This window comes from Miniopterus natalensis, chromosome 1 (genome assembly GCF_054644295.1).
Source record: "Miniopterus natalensis isolate mMinNat1 chromosome 1, mMinNat1.hap1, whole genome shotgun sequence".
NCBI lineage: Eukaryota > Metazoa > Chordata > Mammalia > Chiroptera > Miniopteridae > Miniopterus > Miniopterus natalensis.
In genome coordinates this window covers 145,476,432-145,497,145 of record NC_142081.1, presented here as the reverse complement: position 1 = coordinate 145,497,145, position 20,714 = coordinate 145,476,432, and the positions used below count along the sequence as shown (strand labels likewise).

The window sequence follows — 20,714 nt, the reverse complement described above, 5'->3', positions numbered from 1 at the left end:
AAGACATCAGATACCTAGGAATAAATCTAATAAAGATATGTGAGGCTTCTACACAAAAATTATAAAGCTCCAAAGCATTTAAAGAAGACCTAAATTTACTCTTATAAAACAGCAGAGCAATCTTAAAATGAAGATAAGCATTTAAAGAAGTACATATGAGATCCTCAAAGAGATAAAGAATAAGATCTATTGTTTTTAAAAACTGCAAACATATAGATGTGAACCAAATTAATTATTATTCTTATATCATAATTTACCATACAAATCTTTTCAGTAATAATCACATGGTTTATACCGATGACTCATTTATACCACATGTAATTTTTAACCCTAAATTAATGGTATTAATTAGATGTAAGGAATTATTTTTGTATTCACATGTTACCTGATAAGCAGCAGGCCCAGGAGTAGTAAAAGCTTCTTTCTGATGCAAGAAGAAAGTCCGAGGAACAGAAGACCCAAATGCACTTTTCCTTTGTTTCTTTAAGCACGCTTTGCTAGAGTTGTCAATGACAGTATTGTTTAGGATATTATAAAACCCAGGACCTAAAATTATGAAGGGTATAATATATAAGAATAAAAATGCTTTTAAATATTTAAATGGAGTAAGTTTAAGTTCTTTTTTAGAAAGAACTCTCAAATATTGCTAGCAGAATGCAAAATAGTATGACACTTTGAAAAACAATTTGTCAGATTCTTATGAAGTTAAATATGTACTACCATCTGACCCAGAAGTTCTACTCCTAGGTACATTCCCAACAGAAATAAAAACTACCCAAATGTCCATGAGCTCATGAATAGATAAACAAAATGTGCTATACCCAAACAATGGAAAACTACTCAGCGATAAAATGGAAAGATAAATGCATCAACATAAATGAGCCTCAAAAACATCATACTAAGTGAAAGAAGACATATGTAAAATCCTGAATAATGGATGATTCCAATTATATAAAACTTCAAAAAAATGCAAAATCATAATGACAAAAACAGTTGCCTGGGGCCAGGAGTGGGAATGGAGATTAAATGCAAAAGGGCATGAGAGAACTTTTTAAGAATGATGGAAATGTCTCAAAACATAATGGTTACCTGACTATATACATTTACCAAAACTCCTCAAACTGTACACTTAAAATGAATTCTTTTACTTTATGTAAATTATGCCTCAATCAGAGAAGAAATGGAAGGAAGGAAGGAAGGAAGGAAGGAAGGAAGGAAGGAAGGAAGGAAGGAAGGAAGGAAGGAAGGAAGGAAGGAAGGGAGGGAGGGAGGGAGGGAGGGAGGGAGGGAGGGAGGGAGGGAGGGAGGGAGGGAGGGAGGGAGGGAGGGAGGGAGGGAGGGAGGGGGGAGGGGAGGGGAAGGGAGGGGAGGGGTGGGAAGTAGGAGAGGGGGAGGGAGGAAGGAGAGGGGAAGGGGGAGGGGAGGGAGGAAGGAAGAAATTCCTGATGGCAAAAATTATTGAAAAGTGTATGTAGCAACATTAAAAATAAACTTGGGCCCTGGCCGGTGAGGCTCCGTTGGTTGAGCATCATGCAGCTCACAAAACCCAGTCTGGGTGTGTTCAAGAGACAACTGATTGATTTTTCTCTCTCACATAGATGTTTCTATCCTCTCTCTCTCTCTCTCTCTCTCTCTCTCTCCATTGCTCTTCCTCTCTCTCTAAAATCAATTAAAGTATTTTTTAAATCAATTTAAGGGAAAAAAACTACCTATCATCCAATCTTCCTGTCGCAGCAGTTATTTTAATTTTTTGCCTTTAGTGTATATTTATAACCAGGAATGTTTTCTACAGTGCCAATATGAGAGAATAAAATCTCTTTTTTCATTCAAATAATATAAATAACTTTTATGCCACTGAAAACTTTTTTATCAAGACATTCAAATATTTGAAACAAATACAGTCGACCCAATGCAGAAGTTAAGGGCACCAACCCCCAGGCAGTCAAAAATCTCTGTATAACTTAAGTCGACCTTCCACATATGTGGATTCTCAACCACAGATCAAAAATACTTATTTGTATATGTTTTATAATTCAGTATTTTTAAAAAATCAGTTTCAGTGAGCAGCAATATACATAAAATAAAATATGATATACTTGAAAGAACAGTTGACTTGGTTATACTCATGTTATCTGGATTCTACAAAATTAGCTCTGCAACTAAATAGGTATGAAATGTCACTTAATCTCTTTTGTTTTTCTGGGCTTCAAGTTCTTGTCTGAAGATAATAGGGATTAACTAGATCAGTGCTATACAAAATGTGGTCTGTGGACTGCTGCCTGGTCCAAGAACAATCTACAATAAAAGGAGCTTACAACTAAATGTAAATTGAATATTTTACTAAGCATTTTATAACTATTCTTTTTCCATAGGAAAGTTGTTGACTTACATACTGGTGCATCTCCTTTCTCACTGTAAGCAGGAAACAGCTAACAAATAGGCACTTTGAGTAGCACAAGGCTAAATAATACTTTAGATTCCTTCTAGATTAAGTGTGATCAAATGGCTCTATATGGTCAAATCTTCTGTATTCCCAATATATATAAGGTTTTTCTCAAGGAAGCTGCCCTAAACTCTCCCCAATTTTTTAAATATTCTAGCTCTAAAGTCTATTCCCCAAAAGTCTCTACCAAAATTTCTGTTGTGCCAACTCTCAGAAAATCTAAATGCTAATATGTTTCATTCCTGCCATCTTCCAAAATTCCTCCACTGGTAACGTTTAGGAAAAAGGTAAATGGAAAGTGTAATGAAAACTACTTAGGCCACCATTTTTTTTAAAAATATATCTTTATTGATTTCAGAGGGAGGAAGGGAGAGAGAGAGTTGAAACATCAATGATGAGAGAGTCATGATTGATCAGCTGCCTCCTACATGCCCCTGACTAGGGATGGAGCCTGCAACCCCGGCATGTGCCCTGACTGGGAATTGAACCTCGATGTCCTGGATCCTAGGTCAATGGCTCAACCCCTGAGCCATACCCGGCCGGGCCGGGCCACCATTTAAGATACTTAAAAGACAAGTACTTCATATTCATCTTTCTTCTGACATGAGAGGATAACATACCACATTACACGTGAGCTTAAGTACTTATTAAATAGAGGGATGTCAAGGTGTGTACATCTCAGGTACTACCTTATTAAGCTTCTGATTTGAAAAACCATCCTGATCATAATTTTGCTGATAGTAGAAGTTTTTCATATCAATTTTCCAGTCATTAAATGTAGAAATGCCTAGAAACCCCAAAATTAGACAGTTTAGGGGTGCCTTCTAACTTGCTCTGATTGATGGGTCCAGTTCATTACTATACTATAATATCTACATTAAAAAAAACCCACAAAATTCCATGAAAGCCATTTTCACTAATTCTTAAAATAAGGTTCATAATTAGAGTTTAGAGCTCATCATAATTCAACTTTATCCTTCACAAATAAACTAACCTTTGGGGAATTTATATTACTTTTTACATCATACACTGAACCATCAAACTGAAAACAAGACCCAATCTTAAGGCAGTTGGATCACTCAATAAATTCATATTTATAAATAATTTGGATTTCAGATTCATGATAAACCCTACTAAGCTAGGCTCAGCCAGGATAGTGCTAAGGACCTATAAATGACCTCTCCAGAATGACACTCAGACTTCTACATAGAGGCTCAGGCCTCCAATTCCAAGTATTTCAACAAGCCCAGGCATATACTTCAAAGCATATGATTTTGCCTGAGAAGTGCTAGACTATCACTTTCACTGAATGCTGGTGGTGTTAAGGAAACCACCAGGATAGCCAAGATTGAAGGAGAGAAGAGTAAGACTAAAACTCTCAATGGCATAAGCAGTAAGTCACTTTGTACAGGAAGTATAGTATTACCATAACAAATTACCATAGCAAAATTTGTTGCAATGATTTGAGATCAGGCAATGGGGTCAGAAGTTGAAATAACTTCAAGACTTAGAAAAAGAGCCTTGAGGAAACAGTTGGTGATGGCTTAAAGGACTGTAATGAAAATGTTATTGACAGTTGGAGAAAGGATAATTTGTATTATATAATGGCAGAAATTTTAACAAAACTAATGCTTGGAATTATGAAGAAAATACCTAATAAAGTAGTAGATACTAGTTATGGAAATTTCTAGGCTGAATATCAAAAGTGCCAACTAGATTCTTTTAGCTGGGTGTACAAAGGAATGGATAGAAAGATATGAGCTAAAACTTCTCAGTGTTCAAGCAAAATTTATAGGAAATAAAAAGGAATCAAGATTTTCTGCATTTGAAAGTAAAACTGTTTTTCATCCTATCTCTCCATACAGCAAAAAGCTCTCAATGTAAGAAATGGCCTGAGGGCAAAGACCAAATCCAGGGTTAGCTATAAGACCCTAAGACCTCAGAAAAATAGAACTTCATAGAATCTCTCACTTAAAGAAAAGGGTCTCTAAGAATTTTAAGGCCATATGTCATAGCCCTGCCGCTTGGCTAAGACAATAGTGCTCCTAAGAATTTAAGAGTACTGAAACACAGCATCACCAAAGGTGACCCAAATTAGACAAGGGTTTTTCCAAGAAGCACATGTGAGTATGGCCTTGTCCAGTATATTTGATCATAAATTCAATAAGAAATCTACAAACTTTTTGTAAGAAATTGTACCAACTTGGAATGAAAGGAACAAACAACAGTGCAAAATGAAAAGTGGCTCATAGGCCCCCGATCTTCTATGTGCAGGAAGAAGGCTGAAAAAGCTCTAGCTTCACCCCACCGGTGTGGCTCAGTGATCGAGCATCGAGCCATGAACCAAGAGGTCATTGGTTTGTTTCCCAGTCAGGGTACATGCCCCGATTGTGGGCTTGATCCCCGCTAGGGGGCATACAGGAGGCAGCTGATCAATGTTTCGCGATGTTTCTATCTCTATCCCCTCACCCTTCCCTTTCTCTAAAATCAATAAAAACATATATTTTTTTAAAAAGCTCCAGCTGCAAACAGCCTATTTCTTATAGAAAGAAAAGATGATTCAAAGGATGAAACCAAGAGCCCAAAAGGTAGAACAAAAGACAATGGAAAATCATTTCAAGAGCCCAACTGGAACCTAATCTAGGAAATGGCAACATGCTTGGTTGGATTTCAGAATGGCTATAGGCCTGTGACTGCTCTGGGCCTCCAATTTTCCCTCTTTTTTGAATAGGAGTGTCTATTATGATTATCCTATCTCTCTCCCACCATTGTGTGTTGAATGAGTGGGGCTCACAACTTGCATCTTTAGTTCACAGCTCTTCTGATGAAGAGGAGTCCAACGTAAGAAGCTGATCTGAAGTACCATACCCAAGAATCCTCACTTGTACTTATACCTGACTCAAATAACACGATCCTGGACTTCAAGATTATACCATAATTCCCTGAGACTCTGGAGGCCCTGAGAATGCATTTGGGAAAAATATAAGTATTTTGTGGCCAGGGGGTAGTCTGTAGTAGGTTAAAGATGGTCACAAATCTTTGCTAACCCTGTCACTGAGAGATGAAGTTTCGTATCTTTCTGCTCAGCATGTGCTGCCTTGAGTGATTTGGTTGACTAATAGAATGTGACAGAAGCGATGTCTTGGGATCCCCAAAAGTAGGTCACAGAAGGCCTTGCAGCATCCTGCCAGGTCTGTGGTACCCTGAGCTACCATGTTAAAAGACCAGCTATCCAGGGGCAACAGTGCTGGAGCTATGTACCTACCCTGAATGAGCACCATCTGAGCTCTGCCACCCAGCTATCCCACAAAATAATAGAAAAGTCTTTTTATTTTAAGCAACTAAGTTTGTTATTCAGCAACAGACAACTGTGTGTTCACAATTATGTAAGTTATTTTGGTGCTATATTCTTAGCTCTGTATACTAGAATACACACTGAGAATATTAAAATATGTCATTGGACATCCCCAAAATAGAATTTTAACAAAACTATCATGTTATATTACTGGCAGTGACCACATAGTTGATGTAATATATATCCACCAAACGAAAACTAGGAAATTCACTGAATAAAGGAAAATAATAGAAAATTACAAATAAGATGTGTGACATGTTGAATTGAAATCTTACCAAAATTATGGGTTATTTTTATCTATCTGTATTTAGTGTATAGTTAATGTCTTAAGTAAGTATTGTAGACTTAAAATGACAATGCCAACCATAGAACAACAACAAAAAGACTGTACTTTCTGGTACATCCATCTTGTTAGGAATATTAAGTTACATAAAGCTAAACAGTAGTAATACATGGACTAATTGCTAACCTGGCATTTCCTCTGTCTTGGAGTCCTCTTGGAATCGAGCAGCACTTTGACCAAATGGGGTCTCTTTTGATGTTGGTTTTTTCTTCAAGGGCTTGAAAGCAGTTCGAGATTCATTATATGTGCCAGGAGCTGGGATGGTTGATTTCATAGGTGCAAATCTCTAGTGAAGAATGGGAAAATACGCCACTGAGAAACTACAGTACATTTGATATTTCATGAGTTAAAAGCTTCCTTCTCAGTAATATAAAATCTGGAGCTTAATTTATTCTTAGCGGAGTAAAGAAAATGTAGATGAATTAAGATATGGTACCTATCAAATCACAAAATATATAGCTTTTAGTAAAGTCATCTATATATTAATACAGTTATGCATTATGTACTTTACTATGCCAGATAGACTTTTTGAAGGAAATCATCTCAATATGAGATTCTAGATGATAAGGTATGGCCCAGATTCATCTATTAACATACCATGCCATTTGCTACTTTTTGTTTACCCACCCTCCCACTGTTTCTATCTCTTTCTGTCTATCCATTCCTCCCTCTCAGTCTCTGTCTCTCTGTTTCCCTGTCTCTCTCTCTCTCTCTCTCTCTATATATATATAAACATGCATATATATGTGTGTATATATATATATAAACCATTTAATGAAAAATTATATATATGCCCTCTCCATCCTAGTCAAGACCGATATAGCCAAATACTGTGGTCACCTGGATTATTCTTTCTCTTTTTCCCCTTCAATGTGGTTAAAAATATACATTTGAAATACAATGTTTCATTTTTTTCCATTTAATTTCAGTTTTAGGTTGTTTTAGGAAAAAAACCCTCCCATTATTGATTTACTTTTATTTTTCAATATACGGAACATGCACATGCTTCCAAAAGACAAATATATATATATTTAAAAGTATACTCAAAGAAGTGGTGCTCTCTCTCATTTTCCTTCTACCCCATGGATGCTATGCCCTGGGGGAGGGGCATATTTATTACTTTTGCTAATTTCCATGATGACTAATTTCATGCTACCAACATAACATCAAACAGCATGCAAAACTGGAAAAATGAACAACTGCAAGCCAGTAGAAATTATTGCAATATGCCAGTGACTCCACTCCATCTCCTCACTATCCCTTGTAGGTAACCAGCTTCATTGTTTTCTGGTTTATCTTGATGTGTTTATATAAAGATAAACAGTATGTGTACATTTCTTATATTCCCGCCTTTCTTACACAGAAGGTAGTATATTATACATGCCCCTTTAAATATTATACAGTAGGTAAATCTTAACACTACCAAAAAACAATTATTTAATGGAAATAACAAAAGTGACTCTCTGAACTTTTATACTAAGTACTATCTTATTATTTAGATTTTAAAAATGATAGTTCTCAACCCTGGCTGCATATAGAATTACTTGAGGAGTTCAAAGGAATACTAATGCCTGGGCCCTATTCTGGACTAACTGAATCAATCTCTAGGAGAGAGGGAAGAAGGCACTGGGTATTAGAAGGTATTAAAATTCTCCAGGTGTTTCTAATACACAGCTAGGGAAAGAGCATTGTTATAAAGGAAATCTTATGTGTGAAGATTAATAGGTGAAGATTTAAGGAAATTCAACGCATTTAGATAAAATACCAGACAACTCCTTAAATAAATAAGGATCCCAGAAACATAATCTGTCTTCATACCTACAAACCAAAAATTGTGTCTTAAGCCCACCTTGTTAATCGCATTATCGCTTTCTCTATTATATCTGTTCATATTCAGCTAAACACTAATACTACCTCAGCAGGCAGTCTGTTGCTTTTAAGTCCTCATATCTCTCATCCCAAAACCATTATTCTTTTCTTCATCATCCCCTATAAACAAAATTGGTATCACATTCTACTTTTCTGAAAATATATTGAAAATATTATAATTGGTGCCAAGCGATGTCAACTTAGAACTATATATTGGATGAACAGAAATAGCATAAAAACTGACAGTTTAGCTATAAAATTACATTTTAAAGGGTACACACATGCATAACATCCTATTCCCACACATTCATTTTGTGTAGTTACCTTAAGTACTATCAAGTTGCTCAAGGCAGAAACCTGGTATTCATTCCTGATTCTTCCTAAGTCCCTCACCACAACATCTAATCCATTAAAAAGTCATGTTAATTATACCTTCAAAATATACCTGTAATATATCTACTTGTCTCCAAGGAGGTACCTCTTAAGTACAATGAAACCAAAGCAGTCCCCTGCAGTCATCTGAAGGTTAATAATGTTCCCAAGTTAAATAAGATAATCAGAGCTGTACACAGTACAGTTGGTTAAATGTTGCAACTACATTGATCTAGAGGCTGCCGCATTATAAAAGTTTGCTAGTATTGTAATGTTCTTGCCTTAGAAATACTTTAGATACCATCAAGTCTCTTTAGTATATATCTTGCAGAGTGGGAGATGATTACTGTGAAATAGACTCCAGCACCATTAACAAAGGCCCCAGTGGCAGTTGTTGATATGACCTATGACCTGGCTCCACAAAAAGCCTTCAGAACCTTCTGTGAAAGAAATGCATGTCCTCATAGATTACACGTTAACACTGTACACCTTCATTGGCAAAGTATATTTAAAAACTCAGACTAAAATCTCTTATAAGCTAAAATGAACTTTCACATATGCAAATTTGCATATCAGGAAATGTTTAGATGGTTTCAATTCAAAAATTCATCTTTGTATATTGCTAATGTTATAATCTTATTTCATTTCATTTTAGCCACATCTTTTGATAATATGATTTGCCTAGGCCATGTGTGTTTCCAATTTGCTTAAATATCACTTTCCTTTTTATAATCTCCCTGAACATCATTGGATTTGTTGCTGGCTTCACATTATACCTATTATACTCTACTTATGAAAATGACTATAGACCATTACCTGGGATTGAGAGAGAAAAGCATGTGATGCATCATTTACGTTTGGTGTCATACTTTCAGTCTTCTGAAATTGACTTTTAATGTCATATTTTCCAGGCCCTGGTACTCCCTAAATCATTGCAAAAAGAAAAAAATACATGTTCTCATTAAGAAAGCATTTATAGCACCCAAGGGAACAGTTGGCTAAATATGTGAACCAAAGCTACAGGGTTTTTAAACGAACTCCTATATGATATTACCAAAGCACTTCATTAAGAGGCAAGCCAGAACAAACTTCTTAGGAGAAAAAAAGAAAGACAGAAAGAAAAAGAAAGAAATTTTCCTTATCAAAGCTTCCCAGGAACCTGAAAACACACTACTTGAAACTTTGCTGCCCTCTACTGATACAGCTCAGAAAAAAAAAAATCTAGCTCTTCACATGATTAAACATTACAATGAATAAAAGTAGGTTCTACATTTCTTCCATCAGATGCAGTGTGGAGGGGATCAATGGGGGGAAATACTTTCAACAATAAAGATAAATTTAAAATAAATAAATGTATACAACCAGCTCTAAAAAATATTTCACTCTCCTTCAAATTTCTGTTAATCAATAGACTGCTTTGTTTCAAGAAATAACTTCAGAATATATTTTATTTTAACTACAAATGTTAGAAGATGTAAGATATTAAGCTTTTTGCTAGATATTTTACAACAGGTAAAAATTAATCAGTAAACACTGGGATTGAGTTTTATATCTTAGTAATGCAATTTAAATATATCAAGAAGTTCTATTTATTCATCAAAAATTTTAATTATCTTAAAATAGTACCTTTCAGCCCGGCCATCGTGGCTCAGAAGTTGAGCATCAACCTAGGATCCAGAAGATCAGGTTTGATTCTCAGTCAGGGTACATGCCTGGGTTGCGGGCTCAGTCCACAGTGGGGGGCATGCAGGAGGCTGCCCATCAATGACTCTCTCATCGTTGATGTTTCTCTCTCTCCCTTTCCCTCTCTCTCTCGGAAATCAATAAAAATATATTTTTAAAAAAATAGTACCTTTCATATTATAAAAAAGTTAGATTCAAATCTTCTGCTTTATATATATACCTTCCTTACTTTTCTATGTTTAAAAGAATTATTCCTTTATTTGTGAATTAAGTACTTAGGTTATAACTTGGATATATAATGAAATTCAATCAGTAAATCCTGTCACCTCTACCATTATAATATGTCCAAATTCAACACCTTCTTCCCACATCCACAAGTACCACTCTGATATAAGCCACATCTCTTACCTTATTGTGAAAACTTCCTAACTGCCCACTGTGCTTCCACCCTTGTCCACTTTCAGAGTATTTTCAAAATAGAAGCTAGTGATGAATCCAGTTAACATCCTGAGTCAAATTGCACCACTCCCCTTCTCAAAGCTATCCAATGGTTTCCAATCTCACTCTGAGCAAAATCCAAGGTCCTTAGTATGATATGAATTTCACCCCCAGACATATTATTATCACTCTAGCCTCATCTCCTACTACTCTCCCTACTCCATTCACTCTGTTCTCAAAAATATCCAGCATATATCTACCTCAGGATCTTTGCATTTGCCATTGTCTTTGCTGGAATGTTCTCCTAGATAGGTCCAGGGCTCATTCCTTCATTTCAATCAGGTCACTACTCAATGTCACCTTCTCAATGTGTCATTTCCATCCAATCTAAAATTTCATTGCCTCCCCTAAACAATTCCTGTCCTGTTTCCTACCTCTTTTTTAACCTAACCATTTTTTACTATTCAAAATAAAAATTTCTGCCATGTTGTGAGCTCCAAGGCAGGTTTGTTTTGTTTTTTCTGTTTTGTTCACTGCTGTATCTTTAGGGTATAGAAGAGTATCTGAATCATAGTGAATGCTAAGTAAATATTTGTCAGAAGAACAGATTAACAGACAAATGCATGCATTGAATCCTCTATTTTCGCTGATCATATAATGAATTTAGAGATATGTTCCTCTGGGAAATAATGTGGATCCAAATAAGAACATTAGCCCTTTCTAAATATAGTAAAATGTCTAAAGCCGACATTTTAAAACCAATAATAATTTGGGGAAAAAGAAAGTTCTTTAAGAGAAATTCTTATACAAAAGTACCTTTTTTATATAAATAGGTTAAATTCTAAAAATTTATGCAAAGGTCCATGTTATCTTGTCTCAAATGAACAAATCCCTGCCATTATTTTGTGGCTGATAGAAAAGATGCACTTTGGTTACGGCATGCAGGATTGTTTTGATCTACGAACTTGCAGAAAGTTAAATTTAGAAGAAAAGGAACTTCTTGCATAATTCTGTGTTTATATAAACCTATGAAATATAAATGTAGAAATATGGAGAGAGCATAACTTCAAATACATAATGTTAATCTAGTTTCTTGAATGTTATACATGTGCTATATTTCTCTTTACCCTATATAGGTAAAAATAACCAACTATTGACATGTTGGGATTACTTTCCTATTGCTTTCAACAGTTGTATAAGTCATCACTAATAAGAGATTATGGGGGAAAATTAAGTGTAAATGATGAGATAAAGGAATATAGTCTAGGGGAACTTTTCATAAAAGCAAAAATGAAATCTTGATCCCTTCAATGAATGCTTCCTTTTCCTTTCTTTCCATTCATCCAGAAAGTTCATAATGCTACTGAACTTTGCTTCACTAAGTAAGATACAACAGTAAAATCAGGATCTTGCTTCTAAAAATTATGCTTAGGATTTAATAAGCAAATTTAAAATAAGCTCCAAAATAGGATGTGAGACACTGACCACTAAAGGACAGGTCTCCATTTATGACAATATAAATTAGGCAAAAAGACGTTAAGAAGACCAAATCCTAGATACAGGATAAAAATGCTGTGATGCTCACAATGCTTTTTCAAATTATGATCAACGGACCACCTGCATTGATATCAACCTATTGGATACATAGCCTCCCAGTTTCTCATTCGAGATCTGATGAATCAAATCTTGTTGGGTCCAGGAATCCACACTTTTAACAAGCCTCACAGATGATTCTCATGCACCATAAAAAAAAAAAAAAAAAAAAAAAAACTCAACCCCAAAGGGGTAACTGCTACAGCTTCTTTTGCTAGCCACACACATCCTAAGGAAGAAGGCCCAAATCTGACGAGTATTCTGCCTTGGGAACAGAGTTAAAGATAATTGAGGCGGGTTGTTTATGGCACCTTTGCATGTACAACCTAATAAAAATGGTCTTCTTTCTTTGAAAATTGGGGTACAATGATCCACTTGATCAGATGGTGTGCAAAGATTAGGTGGAGTAGGGAAAGCAATATTGTTTCACCTTTACTTCTCTAACTTGCAGCCACCATCAGTGATGATGCTTATTTTTATGTAAAATTCTGAAAAACTTACTATGTACAAATTAAGCATGGGTTCTGCTTTTGAGAAGCTCAATCTAGATTAGTGGTTCTCAGCCCAAGCTGCACAAGAGAATCATTTGGGGAGCTTTTCAAAATAACAGTGCCTCATTCCACCTCATTCAAATTAAAGCCAATGGAAATTAGGTGCAGGCATTTAAAAAAAAAGTTTTTAATGTTTTTTGAAGCTTCCTGGTTACTTCTAATGTACAGTCAGTATTGAGACCTAAACCAGTTTAAAACTCACAGTGCTGGGCCTCATCCAGGTGCAATAACTTTCCACTGGTTGTGTAACTTCCACTGTTCCCTAGAGTTTCAGGAAAGACTCGGCTGAAACATACAGACTTCATTATGCTGGGATGGAATCACCACTCACCTTGAATATGGTCCCCCCCCGAAATGTCAGTCATTTCTCAAGCCCAGCTGACAATTTAGGTGAGTGGGAAAGATACCTGGAACTCTCTCCCCATTCTGTATATAAACTTTTATTTAAACTCTCGATTTTCTTGTCTTAATTATGAAAAATTAAAAACACATAAAAATGAATAATAGTATAAAAATTCCCATACACCCCACCACCCAAGGTCAATAATCCTTAACTCATATCCAAATTGGTTTTCTAATCCAACCGAAGATGTAGGGGGCAAATCCAAAATATCATAGAATTTCATCAATACTAAAAAATAAGGAATATACCACAAAACCATTTTTCACATAACCACAAAACCATTTTTATAAACCTTAAAAAAATCAATGATTTGATTCTTTATTCAGAGTTCAAATTTTTATGACTGCCTCATAAAGTTGTGTATATTAAACATATCTATAATAATATATAAATATATAAATATAACACAAAGTATGTATTTTAATCATAGCCCAGTTAAAGTTTATTCTTACAAATGGTTAAATGTTTTTAAACCTCTTGTAATCTATAAGTTTCTTCTCCATCATTATTTTTCCCTTTTAACTTATTTGGTGAAGAAGCTAAGTTTTTTTTAGAGTTTCCCACACTTTTTATTTTTCCTGATTGAATATCTATGTGTCCATCCCTCATATTTCCTATAAACTAGCAGTTTGGTATAAAGGCCTGATCATATTCAAATTCAATTTTCTTGTGGGGGGAGCAAAATTACTTCATAGGTGGAGCTGCATACTTCTACCAGGAGACACATGTAATAGCTTATTCTCTCTCATTCTGCAATGTTAGCAGCCATAGATGATTGCTGACTAAATCTAGTAATTTTTTAGAGGTTCCAAAATGATATTATAATTCTAAAATTCTTTTTCATTTATGGGCTGAAATAGCACTTCCATCATCAATTGTTTAGTTGCTCTCAGGTACAGTTCATGTAGAAAAAGCTTGGGTTTTCCCTCTTATTTACCAGTTTCAAAGTACAAAGTTGGACTCTTGCATCTTACAACACTAATCAATAAGTTTTTAAATTCTAATTTTAAACTCATGTATTTTAATATATTTGAGTTATCTCAACCCACTGGAGTTCTATTACTCATTGATGCTGAAATTATCCCATCTTTGGTCAGTAAGAACCTATCTGAGTGAGCCTCTGAATCCTTTTGTCATGACCCTAGTAGTCTTTCATAGCTTTCTTGCTCTCTGGTATGACAAAATGCTTCAAGTGCATCATATACAATTCCTGCTCCAGACCTGGAATCAGTCATTTCTCCAAGGAGCTCTGATCCTTTTAGTGGAGAATGGTATTTAGAAACCCCAATCTGGAGTCTAGAAATACCCTCCATGTTTGTTATATCACCCCTTTCCTCTTCTATAATGAGTGTCTGCAAGTCCAGTGACTCTGTCATTTAATTTCTCCACCAACAGACCTCACATCTTCTCCTAGAGTGGGGTTGAGGAAGTTGCCTCACTACAAGAGATTGTGCTTCTCATCCAGATTATCACCAATCCTGATGTTTTCAGTCCCACCTGCCACCTTCCAGGGTAATTGACATTCAAGGTACTATAATGTGAACTGGCTTTCTTGTTGGCATCACCCTACTAAGGTATTTACATAACAGCTTTATCCGGTCTACCTTTTAACCTTTACCCCATCAGCTTTTACATCTACCATTTGCCCAGTAGTTTTCCATTTTTAAAAATTGAAAATCTTTTATCAATTATTATCTCCTCTCCCTCATTTCTTTTATGTTGTATTGCACCTTTTTATTATTTTACTTATTAATTTAGTGAGGCTTGGGAGTGTAATGGGATGAACTGTGTTCCCCCAAAATTCATATGTTAAAGTCTTAACCCTTAGTACTTCAGAATGTAACTATATTTGCAGATAAGGTTTTTAAAGAGGTTAAGTTAAAATGAAGTCTTTAGGGTGGGCCCTAATCCACTACAACTAGTGTCTTTATAAGAAGAGGAAATTTGGACATAGACATGAGCGTGCAGAGAGGAACAACAGTGTAAAGACATGGGAATAAGAGAGCCATTTCCAAACCAAGGAGAAAGGCCTCAGAAGAAATCACTGCCAACATCTTGATCTCAGACTTCTAACCACCAGATTGCAAGAAAATAAATTTCTGCCTTGGCTGGGTAGCTCAGTTGGTTAGAGCATCATCCCGATACGCCAAGGTTGTGGGTTTGGGGGAAAAAAGGAAAACAGGATTGGAAGCAGAGATATCAGTTAAGAGAGGCTATTTTGGCAGTCCAGGCATAATAATGCTTTCTTGCTTTCTTTGACTAAAGAGTAGTAGTGGTGGTGATAATAATTATAACCACAAGAATAACAGTCATGATATTCTACAAAGATAGCCACCAAAATTCCTCCTATCCCTATGAAGTCATGCCTTACTCCATATCATTCCCCCTTGAACTGGGCTGGTCTTGTGCCTTATTTTGACACAGAGAATACAGTGTAAGTTACATAATGCCCCTTCTGAACCTAGGCTGTAAGGTGCAGGACATGTTCCACATTTACACTCACAGAGCCTTGAGCCTATGACAAGTATATTAGGAGAGACAGAATTCAAATGTAAGCTACTAGATTTGACTTTATTGTTGCTTTGGAGTACAAGGTTGTTCTATGCAGTTTCAACCATTCCAACATGAAAGTGAGTAAAGTTGATAAAAAGCTACCTAGATTCCCTAATATATCTGCTGAAATAACAATTCATGTCAACACTGGTATTAGTAATTCAGCTGAGTAAAAAATTTAATATAGCATACCTGAAGCTACACTGCCAAGTTCTGAGCTAGAGTAAATATGAGTAAATGCAGCTATACTGAAAGGTTTCACCAAATAATCAAAAATTACATAAAAGTTTTGTGCTCAAAAAATTTCACCAAGAGGTAACACATATAAACAGGTTATAGTTTTCTGTAATTATTATATCCTCTGTGGTGGATTATCTAGTAGCAGCCAAGATTTGTATTGCCTATTTTGGTAAATTAGTACTATGTAAATGTTCAAAGTTCATTAACATTTATTATTGTGTAATGCAACATGAACTTCTGCATAGAGCTACTAAATATGAGTATATTCTTCCCGTTTTTGCAAACCCAAATTCTTTTTAAAGGGAAAAGAAAGAATATCACTTAATGAATAATAACAGATAATTGCGCACATCCAAATGAAATAATGTTAAGGGTAATAAATCTTAAATAAAACTAAAGGACCTGTATAAGATTAATTGACACTACACTCTCAAGGATGAAAAATTCAAATGTCTGCTGGGCCAGGCAGGCAAATAAGTGTTTAATGGAAAATGGTGCACTGAAGATCACTCATCCTCACCTCCAAGGGCAGCATTTAATCAGCCCCAGTTGATTGTTGTTATTAGGTAGGTGTTTTGTTTGTTTTGTTTCTTTCATTTCTAAGAAAAGATGAAAGTCTGGATTTTTATATGAAATCCTATAAATTACAAATGTTGACAACTAATTCAATTTTTTTATAACTATGAACTGGCCACTGTCTACTTGCAGATTAAATTCAACCCATTGGCCACTAGATTCCAAACTCCACTCAGTCTAAATATATCTTAGTATTAATATAAACATATTAAGAATACATCTTCTTATATAAATTCATACATATACCTCCAGATCTTACAAAACCAAAGTCCAAAACAGGTTTGGTAAGTGAGTTAAGAGTTTTCTGTGCCTCATTGTAGTATCAAGATAAAAATACAGTGTTCATAGTTATAGGTAATAAGCAGAGACTCGATGTTTATACACACTGATGGTTCTGAAACTAGGTTGCCTGGGTCTGAAGCCATCTGTGAAATGCTGTGTAAGAAAGGGGACCAATTACTCGTATATACTTTAACTAGATTATTCTACAGTGTTCAGACTACTGAGTCACATCAAAGGCATCACCTAACACTATGAAGAGACTAAGTTTGTCTTCACTATTCTTGTTGTTATAAGAAACAATCTATCTTCCTGTTATATTCACAAGTTAGTGAATATAATGAATTAGAATTTTTTCATACTCCTCTAAAAAGTGTATGGGGGATGTGTTGGTGGCAATCAGAAAATGAAGTGTGAAAGTAGGCTCAGCAGGACAGATTTATAGACACCCCCCTGAGCAGATAAGGTTGTGGATCTAGTCATCAAGTAATGAAATAACGCGATTAAGAATATTCTCTGACTCTGTGTACTGGAGTGTCAATATGAATTTCATATGAATGAAAGATGGTGGGGAAATTCTGATTCCCTACATTAAGGATATTTGTGATTACCTAAGAGCATTGAAACAAACAAGACATTTAATACTCAAAATAAAGGAGATCCTTTGTCTATAGCTTCAATACTAATGTTTCTTAAAGTTTGGCACCTACACACTCAATGGGTAATCTGTGTACATGAAGATCATCAATTATACATAATTTTTTAAAAATATTTTTCTTAATTTTCATGATAACAAAAAACAATTTTTTAAAATTATCAATAAAATATGTTTTATTTTAATGAGAAGGATAATATTGTCTGCAGCCTTCCACCAAGGTAGCTTTACGAAACTCAATGGTGGGTGGCTTAATTTATAATTTAGGTTATATTTACAATTGATTTCTCATGCTAGCGTCTACTAAATTAGAAATTTCAAATTCACAATCATAGATTATTATAAATGTCACTGAGTTCAGTGGCTGCCAGATAAGTCTGGATATTCATATTAAACACAAATGACCCAGAAATTGTGGAGAGATGGCTCAATGAAGACTATTTTCAGCACTCTAACAGATGACAAGTTCTAACCTTTTATGGCCAAAAGCTGGAAGGTTGAATGTTTCAACTTGGTAGATGGCAGTAAGTATATTTCTAATCCACTCTAGTTTTCAGTCCTGCAAATTATTTCTTCATGGTCTGTTGCAACATTTGGATGTGGTTATATATTAGCTAAGTAATACATCATCAGTTTCTTTCTCCGTAGACTAAAAAAGACATTGTACTGGGAAAAAGTCCAAATTTCTGTCTCAACCTATTTGTATTGCAGTTTAATTGTCTTTTAAAATCCTGAGAAAATGTCCTCAACATTAAAAAGTATAGTATTTTGGCTTAGAAATAATGAGTTCAGACCACTCAAGATACTAAGATATGCTATTTGAAAAAAACCACATAAAATCATAATGGTCTTTACTGGCATTAAATTTCTATTTTATTTCAATAGCTCATATGAAAATCTGTCCTGTCCCCTTGTCAACATTCTTACTTCAGTGTGATTAAACAGTTGTATCCATTACTCATTTCTTCATTATCCATACATAAAATACACATATATATATATATATATATATAATGACTGCAATTTAAATGTATTCATACTTTTTACTTCTTGTTTCAAATCCAATCTACAATTAGAAAGCATACTGTTGATTATCAATTGCTTTCTCTGAACAGAGCAGAGTATGGATTGCCACTTGGGTGGAATCCCTTTTGTTTACAGATCACTCTTCTATGCTGTGAATATAGTTGGTGCTATGCATTGCTGATCCCAATGCAAGTTTTCAAGTCTACATGTTCCATAAAATTAAATCAAAGGCACACCATTTCTCCTTTTGCTTGAGTTTTCAAAGATAAATATAACTAACTGTTGCCACATTCTTCCCCGCATATATATGTAGCACACATAAGCAAGAGTCAAATCATATTCTACGAATCAGTAATTTAACACAAGTATAAACCAAAATATCTTACATATCTGGACAGATATTATTACATGTTTATAGGTGCTGTTGTACACATATGCTACTGATGTTATATGACATTTGATTTTATCATTTCATGAAGAAATTTCACTTTTACATCCTTTCTTTCAGCATAATTACTGTCACTGACTTCCCAGCTTATTTTTATTTTTATTTTTTAAAATATATCTTTATTGATTTCAGAGAGAGGAAAGGAGAGGGAGAGAGAGAGATAGAAACATCAATGATGAGAGAGTCATTGATCAGCTGCAGACCGCTGCATGTGCCCTGACCGGGAATTGAACCCTGATGGCCTGGATCCTAGTTTGACGCTTTAACCACTGAGCCACACCCGGCCGGGCCCCAGCTTATTTTATAAGAATATCAGATAGAAATGCATTTGTCCACAAACATCAACAAACCCAATGTTGCCTTTAAAAATAAAGTTTTTGCCCTGGCTAGTGTGGTTCAGTTGGTTGAGCACCGTCCTGTGCACAGAAAGGGGTCATGGATTCAATTCCTGGTCAGGATGCGTGTGGGAGGCAACCGATCAATCTTTCTCTCACTTCAATGTTTCTCTCTCTCTCTCCCTCTATCTCTCTCTCTCTTCCCTCCCTCTCCCTTTCTCTCTCAAAAGTATATAAAAATAAAAATAAAGTTTTATTTGTCTCATAAAGCAAGAAGTCCAGAAATAGGTTATGGAAGCATTGATTCAGTGGCTCAATAATATCAGTACCCAAATATTTGAGATTCTCTTGAATGTTTTCTCATTTCGCTACATAATAGTCATAAAATGACTACTACAAATTCAATTACTCCATCTACATTCCAGAAAGTATAAGAACAAAAAGAAAAAGCCAAAGAGTAAAGAGGCTGTCCTTTATTATTAGGAAGTTATTTTACAGCTGAGTTTTTAATTAAGAGTATTCAGTTGGACTTCAACTGAATTTGAGGATTAATTAATAAACAATTGATACAATGACTACTGGAACTGTGTGCCAGCAGGGTTATGTTTCCATGCCTTTTCCAACTTCTAAAGGCTATCCCCATTCCTTGGCTTATGGCACCACATCATCCCAACCTCTGCTTCCATCATCACATTGCCCTCTCTCCCTTGGCTTCTGTTGTTACATTGCCTTCTCTGACTTTGACATTCCTCAGTCCATTTTATAAGCACCCTTGTGATTACAGTGGGTATGTGTGAATAATCCAGGATAATACCTCTACATCAAAATCCTTAACTTAACCTCATCAATAAAGTCCCTTTTACCATATTAAGTAATATATTCACAGGTTCCAGGGATTAAGATTTAGACATCTTTGGGGGTATGTTCCTGTTTTCACCACAGTCAGCCCTCTGGTCCCCAAAGATTCACATCCTTCCCACATTCAAAATGCATTCACTACATCCCCACAATTCCAAATGTCTCAACCCATTACAGCAGCAACTCAGAGCATGAAATCTCGTCAGAATCCCATCAACTCAAAAGTCCCAAGTTGCATCATGTAAATCATATAAATCAGGTATGGATGAGACTCTAAATATGTTCCATCTGGGGCAGCATTCCTCTCCATCTGCGGACCAGGGAAACTAGAAAACAAGTTATCTCTCAAAATGCAATGATGGGACAATCACAGAACTCTAAACATAGGCCTTTCCATTCAAAAAGGGAGAAAATAACAACAAAACAAAAAAAGCAAGTCAGCCATCCCAAGCAATTTTAAAATCCTGGTAGGCAAACTCCGTAAGTTTTCAAGCTCTGAGACCAGACCCTGTGGCTCACAGCTTTACACTCAGGGGCCAAGGTTCTGCCCTCCAAGTCAACCTTTCTTTTTTATGAAGGGTAGCATATGCTTCCAGCTCAGCAGTTTTATCAGCCTGTTTCCTACCTATAGAATTCTGCTGTTCAGAGCCTTCTTTCTTTTCTCCTTCTCTGTCCCTTTCAGTCCAAGCTGGCA

At 35.5% G+C, this 20,714-nt stretch overlaps 1 protein-coding gene across 1 annotated transcript in view; it reads right to left on the bottom strand.

Moving 5' to 3' along the window:
• The window catches only part of STPG2 (sperm tail PG-rich repeat containing 2), a 129,905-nt gene that overhangs the window by 50,611 nt on the left and 58,580 nt on the right, over positions 1 to 20,714 (bottom strand). The window contains exons 6-7 of the mRNA XM_016211203.2: positions 6,268 to 6,427; positions 386 to 546 (exon numbers count right to left, since the gene is read on the bottom strand). Coding sequence (XP_016066689.2) covers positions 386 to 546; positions 6,268 to 6,427 — 321 coding nt within the window. The remainder of the gene's footprint in view (positions 1 to 385; positions 547 to 6,267; positions 6,428 to 20,714) is intronic.